We start from the raw sequence: 20038 nt of genomic DNA, 5'->3' as shown, positions 1-20038 counted from the left end.
CTATGAAGCACTTTATGCCCCAGGGCATTATTGAAAATAATAGCATAATCAGCCAGCAATTAGTGGAGTTTAACAGCTGGTGTCAACATGGGAAGGGACAAAGAGAACACTGTCGAAACCACTGTCCTCCAATGTAGACTAGGCAGACCTAAGGTTACACCACCTGAGGAGCAGTTTTAGAGGCTTCACACAGGGGAGCAGGAAGAAGGAAGAAGTAGACTTCGCTAAAAAATGTCCACTTTTCAACAAAAAAAATTACAAGACACAAAGAATCAGAGACGTGTGATCCATTAGCTGAAAAAAAAAAAACAGGCAATGGAAGCTGCCATTGAGAGCAATCAAATACTGGATTTAATAACAGACAAAGACTTCAGAAAAGTAGAGGAATAGAAAACACAAGACATTTAGAAAACAAAATGTAAAAAGGGTGATGTAAATCCAACTATTCAATAGTGACAATAATGGAAAGGATTGAACAATCCAATGAAAAGAGAGATTATAAGAATGGATTTTTTAAAAAGATCTAACTGTATCTGTAGCAAACACTTTCTACATTGTTTTTCGATTTTTTTAAAAAAAATTTATGTACAAGTATGCAATTTTAAAGGATTTGGTTCAATATTTAAAGAATATAAATGTCCTTTTGTGACTTTGCTGTTTGAAAGGAAGTTAGCATCAAATATAGTTGATTTTAATATATATATCTTCGACTAATTTTAAGTGAAGGTAAGTTGTTGGATTCTAATTGGCTACTTACATATTTGTTAGTGAGTGGGAGGAGTAGGCTTTTGATTTTTAAAAAATCTGCTCACCTGTAAATCAGCTGAATTATTAAAGGCTGATTTAATAACACTTTTGTCAGTATGTAACAGTGCTTGCAGGATTAGGATGGGACAGTGTTATTGAATATGGGCTCTTTACTAAGAGAAAGACTTATCCTCACATGTATTTTTTCAGGTATAAGGTTGTAGAAAATAGACTCGAGCTTTTTATATTTTCTTAAAATGAGAGGGAGATAGATTGGGAGATATACTTTTGAAGAAAACAAAACCTCTTAATGATTTCATTTTGAGAAATAACAGGAAAGTATACACATACTTTAAGAAAACAACATATTTTTCTAAGTCAAGCGTGTTTATAAAAATGAGGATCCAGCTGGTCAATTCAGACACAGTGTATAATGCTGTAATTTTTCCTTCTAGTTAAAAGGCTAGCCACAGAGAACTTGCAGTGTATGGTGAAAACCTGCCAAGTGGGGTCAGAAGGAGAACCTGCCGCCCAGCTGACTGCAGTGTTTAGGTAACTGGAAATCATGCCAACTGGCAAGGAGACTATTGCCAGCCATTTGACAGCCAACATGTTTTTTAAATAACTAATTATCCCAAACATAATGTGTTACTGCTTGTTTATAGTATTTCAATTATTGTATTTTTGGCAGTAGTTTTGTTGCATTGTGTTGTTTTATTAAAAAAGTAAAGGTGCATGCTCGTTTTGGCAGCACATATACTAAAATTGGAACGATACAGAGAAGATAGCATGGCCCCTGCGCAAGGATGACACACAAATTCATGAAGCGTTCCATATTAAAAAATAAAATACAAGAAAGGTGCCAGGGAGAAAGATAAGTGAGCTACTTCAGATTACCTGTGTATTTAATAAGGAAGATTCTTGCATGTATTTAAGGGAAAAAGTGGGAAATGTGGGTCATGATGACAGGAGCATAGGCCGTCAGAGCTGCTCAACATTTCCTCAGGATCCGGTGTAGACGTACACATCATGGGTTTCTTACTTGCTTAGATTCTGTTGACCCAGGAGGCTGCATTACTTTTCTTTGGTGAAGCATAGACTGTGTGGGACTAGATCTGTCATTTGTTCACAAGAATAACAATGTAACTTGAATTTTTTTTTCCTGCCTTGCTTTCTTTGTCTTGTGCTTTGGGGGGTGGGGGAGGGGCAGTATTTTAAGTATTTCTTTCTCACCGTTTCTACCAGTTTACCTTTATTGTACGTATCTCTACCCTAGCACTGCCATAATAAGCAATTTAGAGTCATTTTCTTCATCTGTGTTGGATCTTTGATTCCTCAGTTTTTGTTCTCATCACATAATTGGCACTTGTCAGGTGTCTAGTTTATTTAAATTGTGAGCACTTGAAATAAATAATGGATTTGTGAAAACTAAATCCCTAGAAGGGGAAAAAGAATTTAGATGAATAAGGGATGCATGTTTGTTATAGGGTTAAAATATGTAATTCTAATTTATAAAGGCCTCCTATGGGCCTAAAGTCTCTTGTTTGGTTCCAGAATATAAAAACATATTATGAATAACTTGCTTTCCTTATAAAAATATGTGTTTATGTAGAGATATGAAGAAATTTTTTAATATCTAGGAAGCCAGACTTGTTTTTCTCTTAGTCTCTTCCACATCTTTACCACCCAGATTTCAACATACAGACTATAGCAGAAAAGTCCCCTCCTGGGATTCCAACTCTTCCCTCTTCCTCTTGGTGCCTCTGTTTTCTTCTTAGCTTACACTGAAATAAGCCATTTCTGTCCTTCATTTTTAACTGTTATTTTCTTCTTATTCTTAATTCTAGATTCTTAAGGTACTCTTACATAAAATGACCTTTCTTGTGTTCAGGTTATAGCTGATTACCATATAGATACCAGCCCAAGGAATTGATTGCCCCAGAAGTAATCCTAAGTAACTTGATTTACTTTCAGGCATTTTATCCAGGATTATGGTATGAGACACGATAATCAGATTTACAGCATTTTAGAAACAGTAGCAGCATTGGACCAGCAGGTTGTCATCCACTTGATTCCTACCCTCACTCAGTCTCTGAAGGATTCAGAGCAGAAATGGGGCCTTGGCAGAAATATGACACAAAGGTATGTTTGATCATTTGATTAAGTTCTTTTGGGCATGACTAAAAATCTAGATTCATTTTCTAGAAATGGCTTAGTTTTCCATTCCCAAAAATATGGGGTGTATTTAATTGAAACATGTTTTAGTGCTATGATTGACACATCCATCCACACACATTGTTCTTTTCAAAGTGACCACCCTAGAAAGCTGTCTATTTCAGCAGTGCTGCTGTTGCTCAAAACACATGTTCCTCATGGGGAAGTGGACGGGAGAGCCTTGTGTGCCTTGTTTTTGTATAAATTCCAGGGTGGCAGGTCAGTCCTTTGAAGGATGCTTGATTTACTATATCAACTTTGTCATGTATATCCAGTTAATAGGCTGAGTGCCCCAATTAGATAATGTTTTTGGTAAAAAATAGATAAGGTTTTTTGTTTTGTTTTTTAATAGGTTTACAACCCGACTGAGGATAGTGCTTGAAATATTCAGGGTAGTGCAACATTGTGGAAATACGCCTATAGTTCCTGTTTTCGAGGTATCAGCCTCATACTGAAATTCATATGTCCCAAAGTTTGTTAAGGAATCAAAGTACTTTAATCACATTGTGGGAGTGTGTGAACAGAGTCAAGCAAGTTCAGTTTGTAAATACATAAATGAAAAGTAATGGAAAAGGAATAAATCTGTCTGCCTTCTTTTCTCTTACACAGGAAAGCCTATAGCAAACTTTTATCTCACTTAGGACAAGTGGGACAAGATGAGATGCAGAGACTGGAAAATGAAAGCAACTGATGTGTTCGTGATTCATCTTTTTTATTAATTATAACTATCCTAACCCAGGTCGCATCATTCTGACCCCTTTTAATTAATTGTATGCTGTTCTGTTAAAATTATTTTCTAGGATTTTTTTCCTTACATACCTGGAAGTATACTAAACATATAAATAAGTAAATAAAGGTTCATTAAGTGTGCTTTGGAATCTCTGGAACTAAATTAAAGAAACTTTTTCTAACTGGGGGTGTTACCTGTGTATAACAGTACACACTGGTTGATCCATGGACTTTTTATTGTAATGTGACTTTGTGTCTTGTGACTTGTGTTTGTTGAGATTTTTTACAAGTTATCTATAATAATAGAAATGTAATATGCTAATTAGACCGGACAGCCAAATGACCTTCCCATGGAAACTGGGGCTGCGAGGGCCAAGCCCCTTGCACAAATTTCGTGCATGAAGCCTCTAGTGTTCTAATAAGATACCTTCATAAGTTTTTTGGAAGGGGGGAGAGGGTTAGGAGATAGAACTGTTTGTTAATTGTTATATATATATATATATATATATATATATATATATATATATATATATGATAGTATATTATGTGTGAGGCAAGTTAATGATTAAAACCCTTACCAAACCTACTTAACTCTGTGAAGAATGAGACCAAAAATCTGCCTGAATGATTGTACAGATAATATATAAGTGTGTGTTTTGTTGTTGTTGTTTTAATTAAGCCAACAGTGTTTAGGTAGATTCCAATAGTTGCGAGATGTTGTTCCCTACTCATTCTTTCTTTGACAGTTGTCTTTAACAGATATATCAGGAAGAAGATAAACAATAACCTATAAGGAGATGATAAGTAATAATATTCTGGAAAATCTTAATATTACAAATTAACTGAAGAGGTCTGAGAAGTCAGCTGATTTATGTCCTCGCTCTTCAATTAGAGCCTTTTATAACTTAGCATCTTATATGTTTACAGGGGACCAATTTAGTTTCTTTAAGCAGCTATTGCCTCTTAACTCTTGAACAATCTCATCCAGATTTATTATCAATTGGGCTCTTGACTCCTTTTCGTGGTAAGCATTATTTGGTAAAAAGAGCTCTAGTCCTAGTATTTGGAACCCACCTGGGTCTCAAACCTAGCTCTGCTTTGTGACCTTGAGCAAGTTACTTAACCTTTCTGAGCCTCGGTTTCTTCATGGAGAAAAAAAAAAAATACTGCTTTTCCTATTTTACAATGTTCTGATAAGATTCAGTAGAAGAATGTATGTGAAATATTTGGTGACCTGTATTCTGTTTGTACATGCACAGATATGATTACTGTATTATTTATACACAAAGGTAAAAAAACACAAAAAACCTCTCAACTTTGTTCCTCTTTCTTTAATGTACTGGATGAACGATCCTACTTTTTTTGTGATGTTTTCTTAATTTCTTTCTTCTGGGACTCTGGTCTTTATCATGGTTCTATTCCTTGAAGAAAACATTTCAACCCTTTCCTGGTTCAAAAAGTATTTTAAAATTGCAATGTATTGCAATCAGCAAAATATAGTTTATAGCACTCTCCTAATTGTAATCTGAAGTCTAAAGAAGTATCTGTTGTTTTCATAATATACAAATGGTCTGTTTTTCCCCAAAATCAGCTGTCCTTCAGTGAAATGAATGAAAGTCTCTTTGCAATCACTTAAAAGACTTCGTAGCAATGAATTTCTTTTCATTATGATCATTATGATAATGACTTGTTAAACTATTTTATCTACTTAAAGTGATGCTTTTAAAGGAGTTTTATGTATAGGTTATATATTTTTATTTTCTGAGGGAGACTGATAATGATATCTGAGAATCTTGCTCCTTAGAGTATGAAACTTAAAGGATAAGAAAAGCTGCTGCTGAATCATGCATTAGGGTGAATAACTGTGGATACTAAGAATAACTAAAGTTTATACTTAAAAAATCAGTTGCAACAAAAAGTCTGTAGCAATTGCCAAAACCGGTTTGGCTCGGTGGATAGAGCATCGGCCTACGGACTGAAGGGTCCTGGGTTCGATTCCGGTCAAGGGCATGTACCTTGGTTGCGGGCAATCCCCAGTAGGGGGTGTGCAGGAGGCAGCTGATCGATGTTTCTCTCTCATCAATGTTTCTAACTCTCTATCCCTCTCCCTTCCTCTCTGTAAAAAAATCAATAAAATATATTAAAAAAAAAAAGTCTGTAGCAATACAGGTATATATATATGTTTTTTATTTATAAGGAACATTTTAAAGAAGCTGTTTTTCTTTAATAGAAGAAAAAAATTATGACTCAGTTCCTTTTCTTTAAAATCTTCACTGGCCCTTCACTCATTACTATAACCTTATCTTTTTCCATTCCCAGACTTAAGAGTACCTTATAACTGCTTCCTTAACATCCATTTTTCCCTAAGTACCATTATCTCTGAGGCTACTGCTCTACCAGTGTGATGGAGTGTAAAGAAGATGATTGAGGCACAACAGTGTGGTGTAAGTCACTCTCTTTAGGTGAAATCGGAAAGTACGTCCTCATTTCTCATGTTCTTTGGCCTCTGTGGCATGTTTTCTCATCCCTTCCTCAGGGAAACTGCTCCTTCCTACATGTACTGAACTTGGAGAGCACCTTCACATTCTTTTTTCATGTCCCAGTGGTAAGATCTGTTCTTCACCTGTTCTGCCTCAACATTCTTCTTGTAGTCTGTTGGTAACATTAGCTCATAATTTTCTTTCTCATATCTATTTCTTGGGCTAATTTCTCTCTAAATCACTCCTAATTTGATCCTCCTGAAATTTCTAGGCAACATGTCAGGCTGCCCTTGTCACCTTATATTCCAGTCTACCTGTCTTTATTTTCTACCCAGGTAATACACTGTTTTCCCAAGTTCCTTAGCTGTGAAACTTCAGAGACAGCTTGGATTCTTCATGGCTCCCACTTTCAGTTGATCAGCAACAGAGGCTCTTGCTATTTTTTTCCACTCCATGCATCTCGGCTATTTTTTCTTTTGAGCACTATAATCTCTTATCTCTGGTCTCTTTTTCTGCAGTTAATCCTTCTCACAGTTCTGACATTAGTGTTCCTAAAGTACTACTTTCCTCTTGTTACTTTTCTGCTCAGGGCCTTCGAATTACTTCCCATTGTTAGTCAAATCCTTCAATCAGACTTTCTACCATCTGACTTTACCTTTTCTGTTCAGACTTACCTCAGGCAGAAGACTAGACTATCTTAGACTGTCTGAATGCCATGTTCATTCTATACTCTGAGAGTATGCCAGTCAACTAATTTTTGTGAACTATTAGATGGAGTGTAAAGAAGATGATTGAGGCACAACAGTGTGATGAAGTGACTTTATTAGACATTCAGATTTGGTAATGATCGAATGTTTTTAATTGAACATTTAATGTTTCCATGGGGGAGAAAAAAATGGAGTATTGACTTATTGACTCTATACAAAAAACATTTGATATTGAGTTCATTTGCATTAGAAGAATTTCATAGTTTAAGACTTTTTTATCTTTACCTATTCCTAGCATATTTTCTTCTCAAGTATAACTATTTCTACCTGGGCATCTATGTAAAAAAATTAATTAGTTGTAGGTTATTGACTTTTATATCTTTACTTATTCCTAGCAATTTTCTTTTCTTAAGTGTAACTATTTCTACCTGGGCACCTATGTAAAAAAAATAATTAGTTGTGGGTTATTAGAATACGTATATGTTCTGTCATTGTTAATCTCTCTCAGGCTTTATCACAAAACTTTAAAGCTACTTTGTTGTTAAAGAATTACATGGATCTGTCTTCATGTACTGTTATGGACTTTGACAGTTTTTAATTTTGTGTTCCCTTTGTTAAGATTATATGTTACACAAAAATTGATAATCCTCTGCAGTTGGGAGAAGCCTGTATGAAACCTACCTTTTTTAAATACTAAATGTTACACAGCACTTGTGTTTTGAAGATAAAAGATAGGTATCATAGGAACTTCACTAAAAGCTGTATTATCAGTACTAAACCACTGCTCTTTGAATGATATACTTTTTACATAACTTACATTTTCCAAAAACGGATGTCCTGTCCACTCCTCCTAGGGTTAAAAATATTGCCTTGTCAAGTGTATAGTATACCCATGTAAATAACATGCTTTGTTAGGTGGTTGATTTGGGAAGCTAAGGAGTACATTCTTTTACATATTTAATAATATATGAGACTTGTATTTTGATTCTTTGATATATATTGGTAAGGTTACCAAAATCAGTACCATATGATTGGAATTGACCATTTTCTGCTTATTAAAGTTTTGGTGTGCTAATAGTTATTTGGTTATGCATTTGCAAATTGTACTTATAGAAGAATTCTGGGCATTCTTGTATTATAAACATGTTTATAAGTTATTTTGTGCATATATTAAGGATATGTAATAAAAATGTATTTATTTAACTTAGCCTGTACCCATGATTATTCAACTTCCCTTTTTGTGACAGATTGACTACTTGAAAACCAAAATAATTTCTACTTTATACTATTGCTTTCATACTCTTTAGTAAAACACTAGTTTTCCGGCTATTGCAGTGTCTGAAGGGAATACAATATTCATCTAGTTTAACGAAGAAAGCATGAAGAGAAAAAGTGTAAAAAGTATCCTAATCATAACCTAACTGGCATTATGTTATTAAGGACCCAAGGAATTTTATTGCATTTTACATTTTAGAGATTCATATCTTTGCTGGCTTTTCCTCCCACACTAAGAACACTGCCAATATCTATGTAGTAGTGCTTCTTTTTAAAAGTAAAATACTAAAATGATGCTTAAATAGTTGGAAGTTTCATGATCTATGGAAATTCAAATTGATAATTTGAATATAAAAACAATATGGTCTTTAATTTTGAAGAGTGAAACTAGAAGATGAATTGCTATAGAATAGTAAACTTAAAAGGAAAAATATGTTTGAATAGTTTCAATGGAATTTGGTTACCTGACCAAACATAGTTTTTTTTTTCCTTTATTAGCTCTTACTATTGATGATTTGAGGGAAAGGATCTAATTATAAGTGATCTCTGAGTTCTTTTTCGTTTTTAGGGGAGAGATGTAGTAGTTTGTTTTCTGTTCTTGGGCTATACTTATAAAGGGTTTATAAAGTTTTTGAAAATTATGTAAAACTTTTAAAAATTATGAGTTCAATTCTTTGAATACTATGTTCACCATGGAAGAGTTTGACAATATATACTGATTTGTTTAAAATGAATAGTTAGAAATCCACACTGAAGAAAATCAAGAGTACTCTCAGGCTGTCTTCAGTTACCATTAAGCAAACTTATTTTTAGACCATTTCCCCTTCACTTGTTGGATATAGGGTCTGGGTTTACAAATAGACTAATGGTTTTACAAGGTAAAACTGCTACAGGGAAAATCTGTATGTCAAGTGAATGAATTATTGAATCTGAAATATTTCTTGCATAGCTCCTTGTTGAAAGCATTTCTGAAATGCTGTCCATTTTCCTGACCTGGTAAGGCATTTTTAAAATTTAGTTTAGATGGTTTACACCTTTTAAAGAGATTATCTATCATCCTTCTAAATATAAATTTATCAGTGTCACTTTCAGAACTGTACAAATACTCTCAAGGTTTTTTTGTTTCTCTAAACTAAATCTCTGTTCTTTAAAATTTACTTTGTTTTCTTGCTCCTAATCTCTCTCCCCTCCCACCCTTAAATCTGGATAGCCAGAAGATATATATTTTAGGTATCTTATAATGTATAAGATTAGTGAATTCTGTATTTAGGATAAAAATCTTTAAAGTGTTTACATGATTATAATTAGAATTTCCTATAAATTCAGGATTGCTGAATGATTAAAACTATGTCTAGGGAAAATGTCAGTGAAGTCTTTTAATAGAGGTGACTTAGATTAGGAAAAGGGGAAGACACACTTTTTTTGTTGTTGACTTTGTTCAAATTGATTATTAAGTTGTTTTATTTTTGGTTATGGACAAAGCAGATCCAAAATCCTAGCCTAAAAATATCCTTATGCATTATTAAAAGTGGTAGTAATAAAATGTGCATTGGTCGTAGGAAAGAATCCCACAAGCACTCAAGATTGACATAACCTTTAACAAAGTGAAAGAACTTTTGTTAGAATTACTGATTCTAGGTTCAGATTTATGTCAAAGCACTTTATGATACCAAAATTAGTACATCTAATTTTTTGGAGTATAAAATGTCATTTTTCAATAAATGAATTTAAATGAGATGTTTGAGAGAGTTATTATTTGAGGCAAGAATTTGTGCAAGTTTAGGATTCTTTGGGTTTGGTAAAGTCCCTGTTTTCTAATTAGCATTATCTCTTTCACCTGCTTTTAGAATCATTTATTCTATAGCATGTGTTTGAAGTTCTACATAGTAATTTCTAAAATTCAAAAATAATCTCCCTGTTCAGGTACAACATTCTTAAGACAAAAAATACCTTGGAATTTGAGTAACATTTTTTTCCTTGGGTGAAGTACTTCAGTGCATTTGCCTAATCCTCACACCATACTTCTAAATTGATATGGAAATCACTAATTATCCTTCTTAAATAGTGGGAAAACTGAAGCTCTGTAAAGTTAAGCCCAAGCTCACAGAGTAATAAGGTGAAAACTCTGGATATTCCAATTGCTGTTCCATTGTACTTCTATTTTTTATATATTAACTTAAATGCATTATGGCATTTAAAAATTCGTGATGTCATAATGTTGGGTCTCCACTGAATAGGGTTGTACAATGTTAAATTTTTAAAGAAAAATTATAAACCCAGGTTTAAGTAGCAAAGGGATTGAGTATTGAAGTTTTTTAGAGATCAGTGACGGCAGTACTTGTAAATAAGTTGACTTACTAGTGCCGTCACATTGTCCTAGACAGCTCTGGTTAGAAAAAGTGTAGAAAAAAATGCTCTAAAGACCCATAGAACAGTAATGGACCATTAAGTTGGCACTAAGCTATACCACAATAAAAGTCATTCATACATATGCTATTGTATTGTACATTACACACACTGAAAAGGGTGACAGGAATTTTCAGTTATGTATTTTAGAAAATTTTTTTTTTGTTTTTTTTTTGCTAATGTTTATCTGAATATAAGACCTATAAAACAAGACAGGGAAGCATTGAGCACTCAGTCTTTTCATGCCCAGTACCCAAAAGTCAGGCTTTTTTTCCTCCTGATGTGATGGTTAACAGAGCATTGGCTTTTCAGATGGTGCCAATCCTGTGATGAGGCACTTGAAGAGTTTGAAGATTAGGGCATGTGAAATATGGAGCTGGAAGGAAGCATGCTGCTATTCCATTGGAAGCAAAAGGGAGTGTAGGCCCATAGAATACTTCTTCCTTGCCTTCTCTACTTACATCCAGTACCTATAAAGGAAGAGAAGAAGCCTGCATGTCAGACATGACTGCTCAAAATAAAGCTGTGTACACATAAAAGGAAGCCTGCAGTTAAGTTCAGTTACACCTTCATGACCATACCTTAGCGATTGCTATTTTCCTTATAACTAGAGGCCTGGTGCATGAAATTCGTGCATGGGTAGGGTCCCTAGGCCTGGCCAGTGATCAGGGCCAATTGGAGCCTTCCTTCCCCAGCTGCCGGCTGGGGTCTTCCTTAGTTCCATGCCACCCCATGGTGGTCAGAGTACGTCATAGCAGTTGAACTCCTGGTCGGTCGAACTCCCGAGGGGACACTTTGCATATTAGCCTTTTGTTAAATAGGCTACCAAATATATGTATTAAGTTCCTGCTAAGTGTTTATATACTTGTGTGTGTACATACATATACTTACAATAATTTAATCTTCAGAGGAATGATGTGGTAGGTAGCATTATCCTTAGACTGCTTAAATAACATGTTCAAACTAGTTAGTAGGTGTTGTCATATGTTAGGTTACAAATGCTCAGTTGTAAAATGGGGAAAACAACATTGACCTTCCAGCATTGTTCTCAAAATTGGTGACATCTAGCTCTGTCTACCACACAATATACAGGACAGCTTAGCAAATTCATAATCAATTCCATTGATTCTGGAAATTTTCTCCAGTCATTTCCTTTTCAACCTAGAGTTCTATCTCTTCTTATATGGAAGAGAGTCTCTTTGTGAGTCTGTGCCTGCTGACATTTCACCAAATCTGACAATCTTACTACTAGGAATATTCGTTAGGAAAGTTGGTTATCTCATTTGTCAAATCCATTAAGCTCCTTCCAGCCTCAAACACCTAAATCTGTATTTGAACACCCTCTAACCCAGTGGTTCTCAACTTTTTTAATGCCGCGACCCTTTAATACAATTCCTCATGTTGTGGTGACCCCCAACCATAAAATTATTTTTGTTGCTACTTCATAACTGTAATTTTGCTACTGTTATGAATCGAAATGTAAATATCTGTGTTTTCTGATGGTCTTAGGCGACCCTGCTAGCGGTTCTCAACCAGCAGGATTAACAGGTTGCCAACACTCACATGTGCACTGGGTCACCACTCCCAGAGCCCACTGTTGCTCATGCACACTGGGCTGTCTCTCTCAGAACCCACGCCAGCCAGTACCCCAGGCACCTACCCTAAGCTCCAATGTGCCTCCACAAACTACCTGGCACACCCAGTCAACACACAGATTGCTTCTATATAAGACCATTTTTTTTTGAGATTTGGAGAGAGCGGTTTCATCTAATCCTATCTAATAAAGGGAATATGCTAATTGACCCCCACACCCTCACAAGATGGCAGCACCCACAGCCAATAAAGAGGGAATATGCTAATTGACCCCCACACCCTCACAAGATGGCAGCACCCAAAGCCATAAGATGGTGGTGCCTAGTCCCCTCAGCCCTGCCTTAGTCACCCCAGGCCCGCCTCATCCAGCTGGAGTCCCCCAGTCCCCTCAGCCCCGCCTCATCCAGCCTCAGTCCCCTCAGCCCTGCCTCATCCAGCCTCAGTCCCCCAGTCCCCTCAGCCCTGCCTCATCCAGCCTCAGTCCCCCAGTCCCCTCAGCCCTGCCTCATCCAGCCTCAGTCCCCCAGTCCCCTCAGCCCTGCAGGGGAAGGCAGTTGGGGGCAATCAGGCCAGCAGGGGAGGGCAGTTGGAGGCGTTCGAGCCAGCAGGGGAGGGCAGTTGGGCGTCAATCAGGCTGGCAGGGGAGCAGTTAGGGGGCTATCAGGCTGGCAGGCAGAGTGGTTGGGGGCAATCAGGCAGGCAGGCAGGCGAGTGGTGAGCCAGCAGTCCCAGGTTGTGAGAGGGATGTCCCAGATTGGAGAAGGTGCAGGCTGGGCTGAGGGACAATCCCCTCCACCCCCCACCCCCATGCACAAATTTTTGTGCACTGGGCCTCTAGTTTATATAAATAAATACAGAAATTCAAGCACAATGAGAAAACAAAGAATATGTCCCAAATGAAAGAATGGAAACCACCCCACCCCCCAAAGTAAAAACAAAACACCCTAATGAAGTGGAGATGAGAAATTTGCCTGATAAAGAATTCAAAGAAAAAGTCATAAGGATGTTCACCAAACATGAGAGTAGAAGAGAGGAACTCTGGAAGAACTTCAACAAAGATTTACCAAGTATAACAAAAAAGTCAATCAGAGCTAAATAATACAATAACTGAAATGAAAAAATACACTAGGAGGAACCCACAGCATATTAGATAATACAGAAGAACAGATTAATGACGCAGAAGACAGATTAGTGGAAATCACCCAGTTAAAATAGCAAAAAGGAAAAAAAATTTTTTAAAGAATCATTTAAGGGACTTCTGGGACATCAAGCACATGAACATTCACATAATGGGAATCCCATAAGGAAAACAGCAGGGACAGAAAATGTATTTTAAAAAATAATACCTGAAAACTTTTCTAATCTGGGTAAGGAAAGACATCCAGGTCCAGGAATCACAGAGTGTCGAACAAGATTAACCAATACATATTGTAATTAAAATGGCAAAACTTCAAGATAGAGACTTGAAGGAGGGAAACAACTAGTCATATAAAAGAAAACCCCAAAAGGTTAGCTGATTTATCAGCAACAACTCTACAGCCCAGAGGGAGTGGCAGGACATTTTTAATGTGCTGAAAGGAAGGAATCTACAACCTAGAATACTCTCCTGGAAAGATCATTCAGAATTGAAGGAGAGGTAAAGAGTGTCCCAGACAGGAAAAAAAAGTAAATGAATTCATAAAACCACCAAATCTGCCTTACTACAAGAAATGCTAAAGGATCTCCTTTAAGCGGAAAAGAAAAGACAACCAGAAATAAAATGTTTGAAAGAAATCCCATGTGAAATCATTGTGTTGTATGCCTGAAACTAAAATAATATTGCATGCCAACTATACTTAAATAATTTTTTTAAAATAAAAATTAAGTAAAACCTTTTCTCCCTTGGATTACATACTTTTAAAGAAATTAGTAAGTTTATCACTGACATTGTCCTGTTAATAGCTTTCCACCTCTGGTCCCTTTTCCTCCGCCTGCTTGCTAAATGTAGGAGTGATCCAATATTTCAACCACAGACCTGTTGTTTCTCTTCTTTAATGATCTTGTCCACTCTCATGCCTCCCAACTATTGCCTCAGTAAATAATTCTGAAGTCTTTAACTATAATAAAGGGCTCTTGAGATTTGGTGCTCCAAGCTCATAAAGGAGAAAATCACTAAGGCATAAAGATTACACTTATAGCTACTTTCCCCCAAGTGGACACTAGGTATCTCACCCCATTTACTAAACAATTTACCCAGATACTGCTAATTTAAAATATCTCTTATACGCTACATGCAAACTTAAGTTTTTTATCTTTTGTTGACTTATGTGTCTTCCTGCAGTACTACGTTTACAGTTATTTTGACTGGGTAAGGCAAGTTTCCCCCATTCACTCAAAATTTTTTCTTGGTTATACTTACATGTTTGTTTACTTTCCTAGAGAATTTGAGAAGTGTTCCCCACTCTATGAAAAAGGAAAATCTCAAATGGGATTCTGATTAGTAGTCATTGAATATAGAAAGTAGGGATCTTTCTATATTTACCTCAACTATATAAAGTTAATTATTGTCTTCAATTAACAGAGAAGAAAGTTGAGTTAAAGAGAAAGTTCAATGAGTTCTAAAAGGCAGACAACTAGTAAGTGGTAGCGCCAATAATTGAACTCAAAGTTGCAACCCAAGAGCAAGAATTTTGTGCCATTCATGACATCCCTTCATCTGAATAAATTTTTAAAAGGCAATATAATAGTCGAGGTCATCATCCAGAAAGCATTTTTTTCTGGTTCCATGGAACAACAGAGACTGTATATGTTAAGCAAATACAATTTTTTTTTTAATCTGTGAGAAGGGAAAAGGAAGTGTTGGCAGTTTTTCTCCAAAGTACTCTCCTGTAAACTGCCAGAAAGAAGGCATTGGAGAGGAGGAGGTACCAGCTTGACAACATACCCTGTAGCCAAAAAAAAAAAAAAAAGTGAAGAGCAGTGGAGGTGATCTGGAAACACAGACTAATCTTGTGTACACTTATGCAGCTGCTCCCTTTTGTGCTGCTCATCATCCATGGCGCACCAGATCAGAGTCAACCTTTGTGCCAGGTGTTTGCATATACTCCCACTGCATAAACAAGAGCACCTCATTTTCCAAAGGAGTCTTTTTAATATTTGCCATGAGTCTTCATTACTAACAAGTCCAAATCTCAGTCTTGAAGCAAGTATGCATTGGAGAGCAAGCTTTTCTCTTGTTTGAGTTGTCCTCCTATGCTAAGTCAAGTAGTAGAAGGAAATAAAATAATAGGCTTTCTCAACATCTGACATGCTTCATCCCTGTGTGGCTGAAGCCTACAGATGACAGTTAAGCTTTAATTAGAGTACAGAATGGGCAATCTAATGCGACAGTTCTAAAAAAGTTTTTTAAATCTAATGGGCAATTTATTGACTGATATTTTCAATAGAAAAAAGAAAGACTTCAGTTGTGGATGTTAACAGACCAATGTGAACTATTTAAGTGTGAACTTCATTAATCTTAGTCAACCATGCATGCCCTTAGAAAAGGATTATGTAGATTTATGATCTATGAAAAATTTAAGTGTTGATGTTTTTTAGATTTAGACTATTTTCTCCACCATTTTCCTGTACTTTTCAACCTGCTGATTTGTACTTACTAATTTCTAATGTCTAGTAAACATTTTCTCATAAACACTATTCCTGTCTTCCATTATCTTGCTTGTCTGTTGGATATTCTTCCAGCAAGTAGTAAAGAAGTTTGCTTCTGAATATGTAGCTAGTCTTGCCAACCATCAATACATTACTATTAGTGAACCAAAATAAGCAGTTCCATAGTCACCCATAAAATAAGTATTTGAGATTATGCAACCATAGTTTAGAATGAGTGATTATATCATCTGTAACCAGTTGCCAATAACAAAAATGATATATGATAAATCTGTTATCCATGAAGACTTCCATTCCAAATATCTCTAAGTGACGATCTGAATACTTATATGAACACTTATTATATATAAACAGGAAAGACTCGCAAAGGCTTTTATCAAATTTACCTGTGCTTTGTAGGATCAGTGTGCCAGCCGAGAGAATAAACATAGCATTTGCAAAATGAATCATTTTGTATGTCAAAATGGCTAATGTAACATAGAACTAACCAGAATGCTGACTTTTTAAAAAGCAAATACATTAGAATATCTGATCTCAAGTGGTTAAATGTATTCTAATACAGGTATTGATCAAAGTATTTATGAATCACCTCTTATTCTAGTAAAACCACCTTAATTCTGAGGCAACTCTAGAATATCTTTAGTGGTTTAAAACATACCAAAGTACTTCATCTTTTGAGGACAACAGATTTGTTTAGGAAGAGCCAAAAGTCATTAACAGAGCACTGCCTGTTGCCCAGTTCAAAGTTTTAAATTCTGAGAAGTAAAAAGTAAAAAGGAATCCAAAACTTAGTAAAGACTGACAAATACATGTTTGGATGATAGACTAGAAGCACTCCTTGTGGGAAAGCAGTTTGCTTATTTTTATCCAAAAGATATAAGCAAGCTCCAGTACAAAGCAGCCTTCAATTAACTAAAGACTTCTTTAAAGACTTTAATATTTTCAAAGGACTAACTTGTGGCTTTGGTATTTTTCTATTGTATTGCTGTTTAATAGTTTATTGCTTTCCTCTCATTTATATTAACTCCTACCTTGAGTTTATTCTTTGGTTTATTTTCTAATGTATTATATCTATCCCACAAGCTTTGCTATTATTTTTCACTATCCCTCAGTTTTGGGTATTTTTTTTAAACTTCCACTATGACTCCTTTAAGTGACTCCTTAATGTCTTATATCCAAATATTTAGGAGTTTATTTACCTCTTTTTTAATTTTTTTTATTTACCAGCCAGGCTATTTAACTTTTTAAGTTCTAATTTAACTGCATTGTAGAGATCATAGTTTACACAACATTTAATTTTTAAAAATATGTTAAAGTGTTTTTAACACTAGTACCTGATATGTTTTTGTTCATATTTCATTTATGCTTAGAAGAATATATTCTGGAACTTCTCCAGGATAGATCATATATATGTTAGGCCACAAAACAAGTCTTAATGAATTTTAGAAGACTGCAATAGTATTAAGCATCTTTTTATATCATAGTGGTATGAAACTAGAAATCAATTACAAGAAGAAAATGGGGGAAATTACAAATATGAAGAGATCAAGCAATATGCTACTTAAAAACTAAAGGGACAAAGAAGAAATCAAAAGAGAACTTGAGCTCTGCTGGATTGGCTCAGTGGTTGAGTGTTAACCTGTGAACTAGGAGGTCATGGTTCAATTTCCAGTCAGGGCACATGCCCAGGTTGCGGGCTCAATCCCTAGTGCGGGTCATGCAGGCCATAGCCAATAAATAATTCTGTCTCATCATTGATGTTTCTATCTCTCCCTCTCCCATCCTCTATGCAATCAATAAAAATATGTTGTTTTTTTTTAAAAGAGAGAACTCAAAATATATCTTGAGACTAATGAAAATGGAAATACAACATATCAAAACTTGTTAAGTGCAGTAAAATAAGTTCTAAGAGGGCAGGTCATACCAATAAATGCCTAAGAAAAAAGAAGCTCAAATAAAAAATCCTAAATTTATAGTTCAAGGAAATAGAAAAAGAACAACAAAACAAGCTCAAAGAGGAAGGTAGGAAATAACAGAGAGTGGAAATAAATGAAACAGACAAAAGAGATAACAGAAAGTGTTAATGAAATTAAGAGCTGCTTTTTTTTTTGAAAGATACACCAAATAGACAAACCTGTAACTAGACTTACCAAGGAAAAAGAAAGAATATCAAATAAATTAGAAATGAAGGAGGAGAAATTACAACTTCTACACTAACAAATTTGACAACCTAGAAGAAATGGATACATTCCTGGAAACACTAACAAGACTGAAGAAACAAGACCAATTACTAATAAGGAGATTGAATTGGTAATCAGAAGCCTCCCAGAAAGAAGAGTCCAGGATCAGATGGATTCACTGGTGAATTCTATCAAATATTTAAAGAATTAATACCAATCCTTCTCAAACTCTGTTAAAAATTTAAGAGTAGGACAAACTTCCAAACTCACTTCACAAGGCCACCATTACTCTGATACCAAAACCAGGCAAGGGCACTACAAAAAATGAAAATGATAAGCCAATGTCTCTGATGACTAGAGATGTAAAAATTCAACAAAATAGTACAACAAATTCAACACCACATTTACACTAGCCTGGCCAGAGCGGTTCAGTTGGTTGGAGCATCATCCTGTGCACCAAAAGACTGCCGGTTCAATTCCCAGTCAGGGCACATACCTGGGTTGTAGGATCTATCACTTGGGGTGCCTACGGAAGGCAACCAGTCGATGTAGCTTTCTCATATCAATCTTTCTTTAGGTCTCTAAATATGTCCTTGGGTGAGGGTTAAAAATAATAATAAATGAAAGATCATACACTATGATAAAGTGGGATTTATTAAATGGATGGTTCAACATTTGTAAATCAACCAATGTAATACACCATGTTAACAAAATGGCAGATAAAAATCATATGCTCACTCAATTGATGTAGCACAAGTATTTGGCGAATTCAACATCCATTCATGATAAAAATTCTCAGAGGTGAGGGGACAGGAGAGAGATTAACCAAAGAACTTTTATGCATACTAGAGGCCCGTTGCACAAAATTTGTGCACGGGGGAGAGGGGGTCCCCTCAGCCCAGCCTGCACCTTCTCCAATCCAGGACCCCTCAGACATCCCTCTCACAGTCTGGGACCACTGGCTCCTAACTGCTCACCTGCCTGATTACCCCTAACTGCTCCCCCTGCTGGCCTGGTCACCCCCAACTGCCCCCCCCTGCCAGCCTGGTCGCTTCTCACTAACCCCTCTGCTGGCCTGGTCGCCCCCAACTGCCCCCCCTGCCAGCCTGGTCGCCCCACACAGCCTGCTGTTCAGTCGTTTGGTCATCCCTCACTAACGCCCCTGCCAGCCTGGTTGCCCCACACAGTCTGCTGTTCAGTCGTTTGGTCGTCCCTCACTAACCCTCCTGCCAGCCTGGTCGCCCCACACAGTCTGCTGTTCAGTCGTTTGGTCGCCCCCAACTGCCCCCCCCCCGCCAGCCTGGTTGCCCCACACAGCCTGCTGTTCAGTCGTTTGGCCGTCCCTCACTAACCCTCCTGCCAGCCTGGTCGCCCCACACAGTCTGCTGTTCAGTCGTTTTGTCGCCCCCAACTGCCCCCCTGCCAGCCTGGTCGCCCCACACAGCCTGCTGTTCAGTCGTTTGATCATCCCTCACTAACGCCCCTGCCAGCCTGGTCGCCCCACGCACCCTGTTCGGTTGTCCGTTCGGTTGTTTCGGTTGCAACGGTCACTTAGGCTTTTATATATATTTAGATAGATAGGCATAACCCATGGACGTAGACAGTAGTGCAGTAGGCCTAGGGAGTAGGTGAGGAGTAAAGGGGGTCAATAGGAGAAAAAAAGGGGGGAACATCTATAATACTTTCAACAATAAAGATAAATTAAAAATAATAATAAAATTCAGCCCTAGCCGGAGCATCAGCCTGAGGACTGAAGAGTTCCAGGTTCGATTCTGGTCAAGGGCACATGCCCAGGTTGTGGGCTTGATCCCCAGTATGGGGTGTGCAAAAGGCAGCCAATCAGTGATTCTTATCATTGATGATTCTATCTCTCCCTTTCTCTCTAAAATCAATAAAATATATTTTAAATAAATAAATAAAATAAAATTCATTTTACAAGCACCCCCTCAAAAAGAAAAAACAAACAAACTGGGTACAGACTTCAACATAATAAATGCCATATATGATATGCCCACAGCTAACATCATACTCAGTGGTATAAAGCTAAAAGAAATAAAACTTC

At 36.6% G+C, this 20038-nt stretch overlaps 2 protein-coding genes and 1 non-coding gene across 9 annotated transcripts in view; 2 read left to right on the top strand and 1 right to left on the bottom strand.

Annotated features, from left to right (window-relative positions):
• MMS22L (MMS22 like, DNA repair protein) overlaps window positions 1-3724 on the top strand; it is a 104941-nt gene extending 101217 nt beyond the window's left edge. Inside the window, exons 23-25 of the mRNA XM_054722491.1 lie at window positions 1203-1299; window positions 2722-2889; window positions 3571-3724. Of these exons, the coding sequence (XP_054578466.1) occupies window positions 1203-1299; window positions 2722-2889; window positions 3571-3652 (347 nt within the window). The 3' untranslated portion in view covers window positions 3653-3724. The remainder of the gene's footprint in view (window positions 1-1202; window positions 1300-2721; window positions 2890-3570) is intronic.
• Window positions 1483-1588, top strand: LOC114231240 (U6 spliceosomal RNA). Its single transcript, XR_003617206.2, has one exon. It is a non-coding gene; the product is annotated as a U6 spliceosomal RNA (small nuclear RNA).
• Window positions 3725-10866: 7142 nt separating the features above from the next.
• The window catches only part of KLHL32 (kelch like family member 32), a 137919-nt gene continuing 128747 nt past the window's right edge, over window positions 10867-20038 (bottom strand). For all 7 annotated transcript variants that reach the window (XM_054722052.1, XM_054722057.1, XM_054722056.1 and 4 more), the window contains one exon: window positions 10867-11028. In XM_054722052.1, the coding sequence (XP_054578027.1) occupies window positions 10867-11028 (162 nt within the window). The remainder of the gene's footprint in view (window positions 11029-20038) is intronic.

The sequence above is a fragment of the Eptesicus fuscus genome, chromosome 10, assembly GCF_027574615.1.
Source record: "Eptesicus fuscus isolate TK198812 chromosome 10, DD_ASM_mEF_20220401, whole genome shotgun sequence".
NCBI classification, from domain to species: Eukaryota; Metazoa; Chordata; class Mammalia; order Chiroptera; family Vespertilionidae; genus Eptesicus; species Eptesicus fuscus.
The sequence above is the reverse complement of the archived record's forward strand: the minus strand, read 5'-3'. Positions and strand labels throughout refer to the sequence as shown.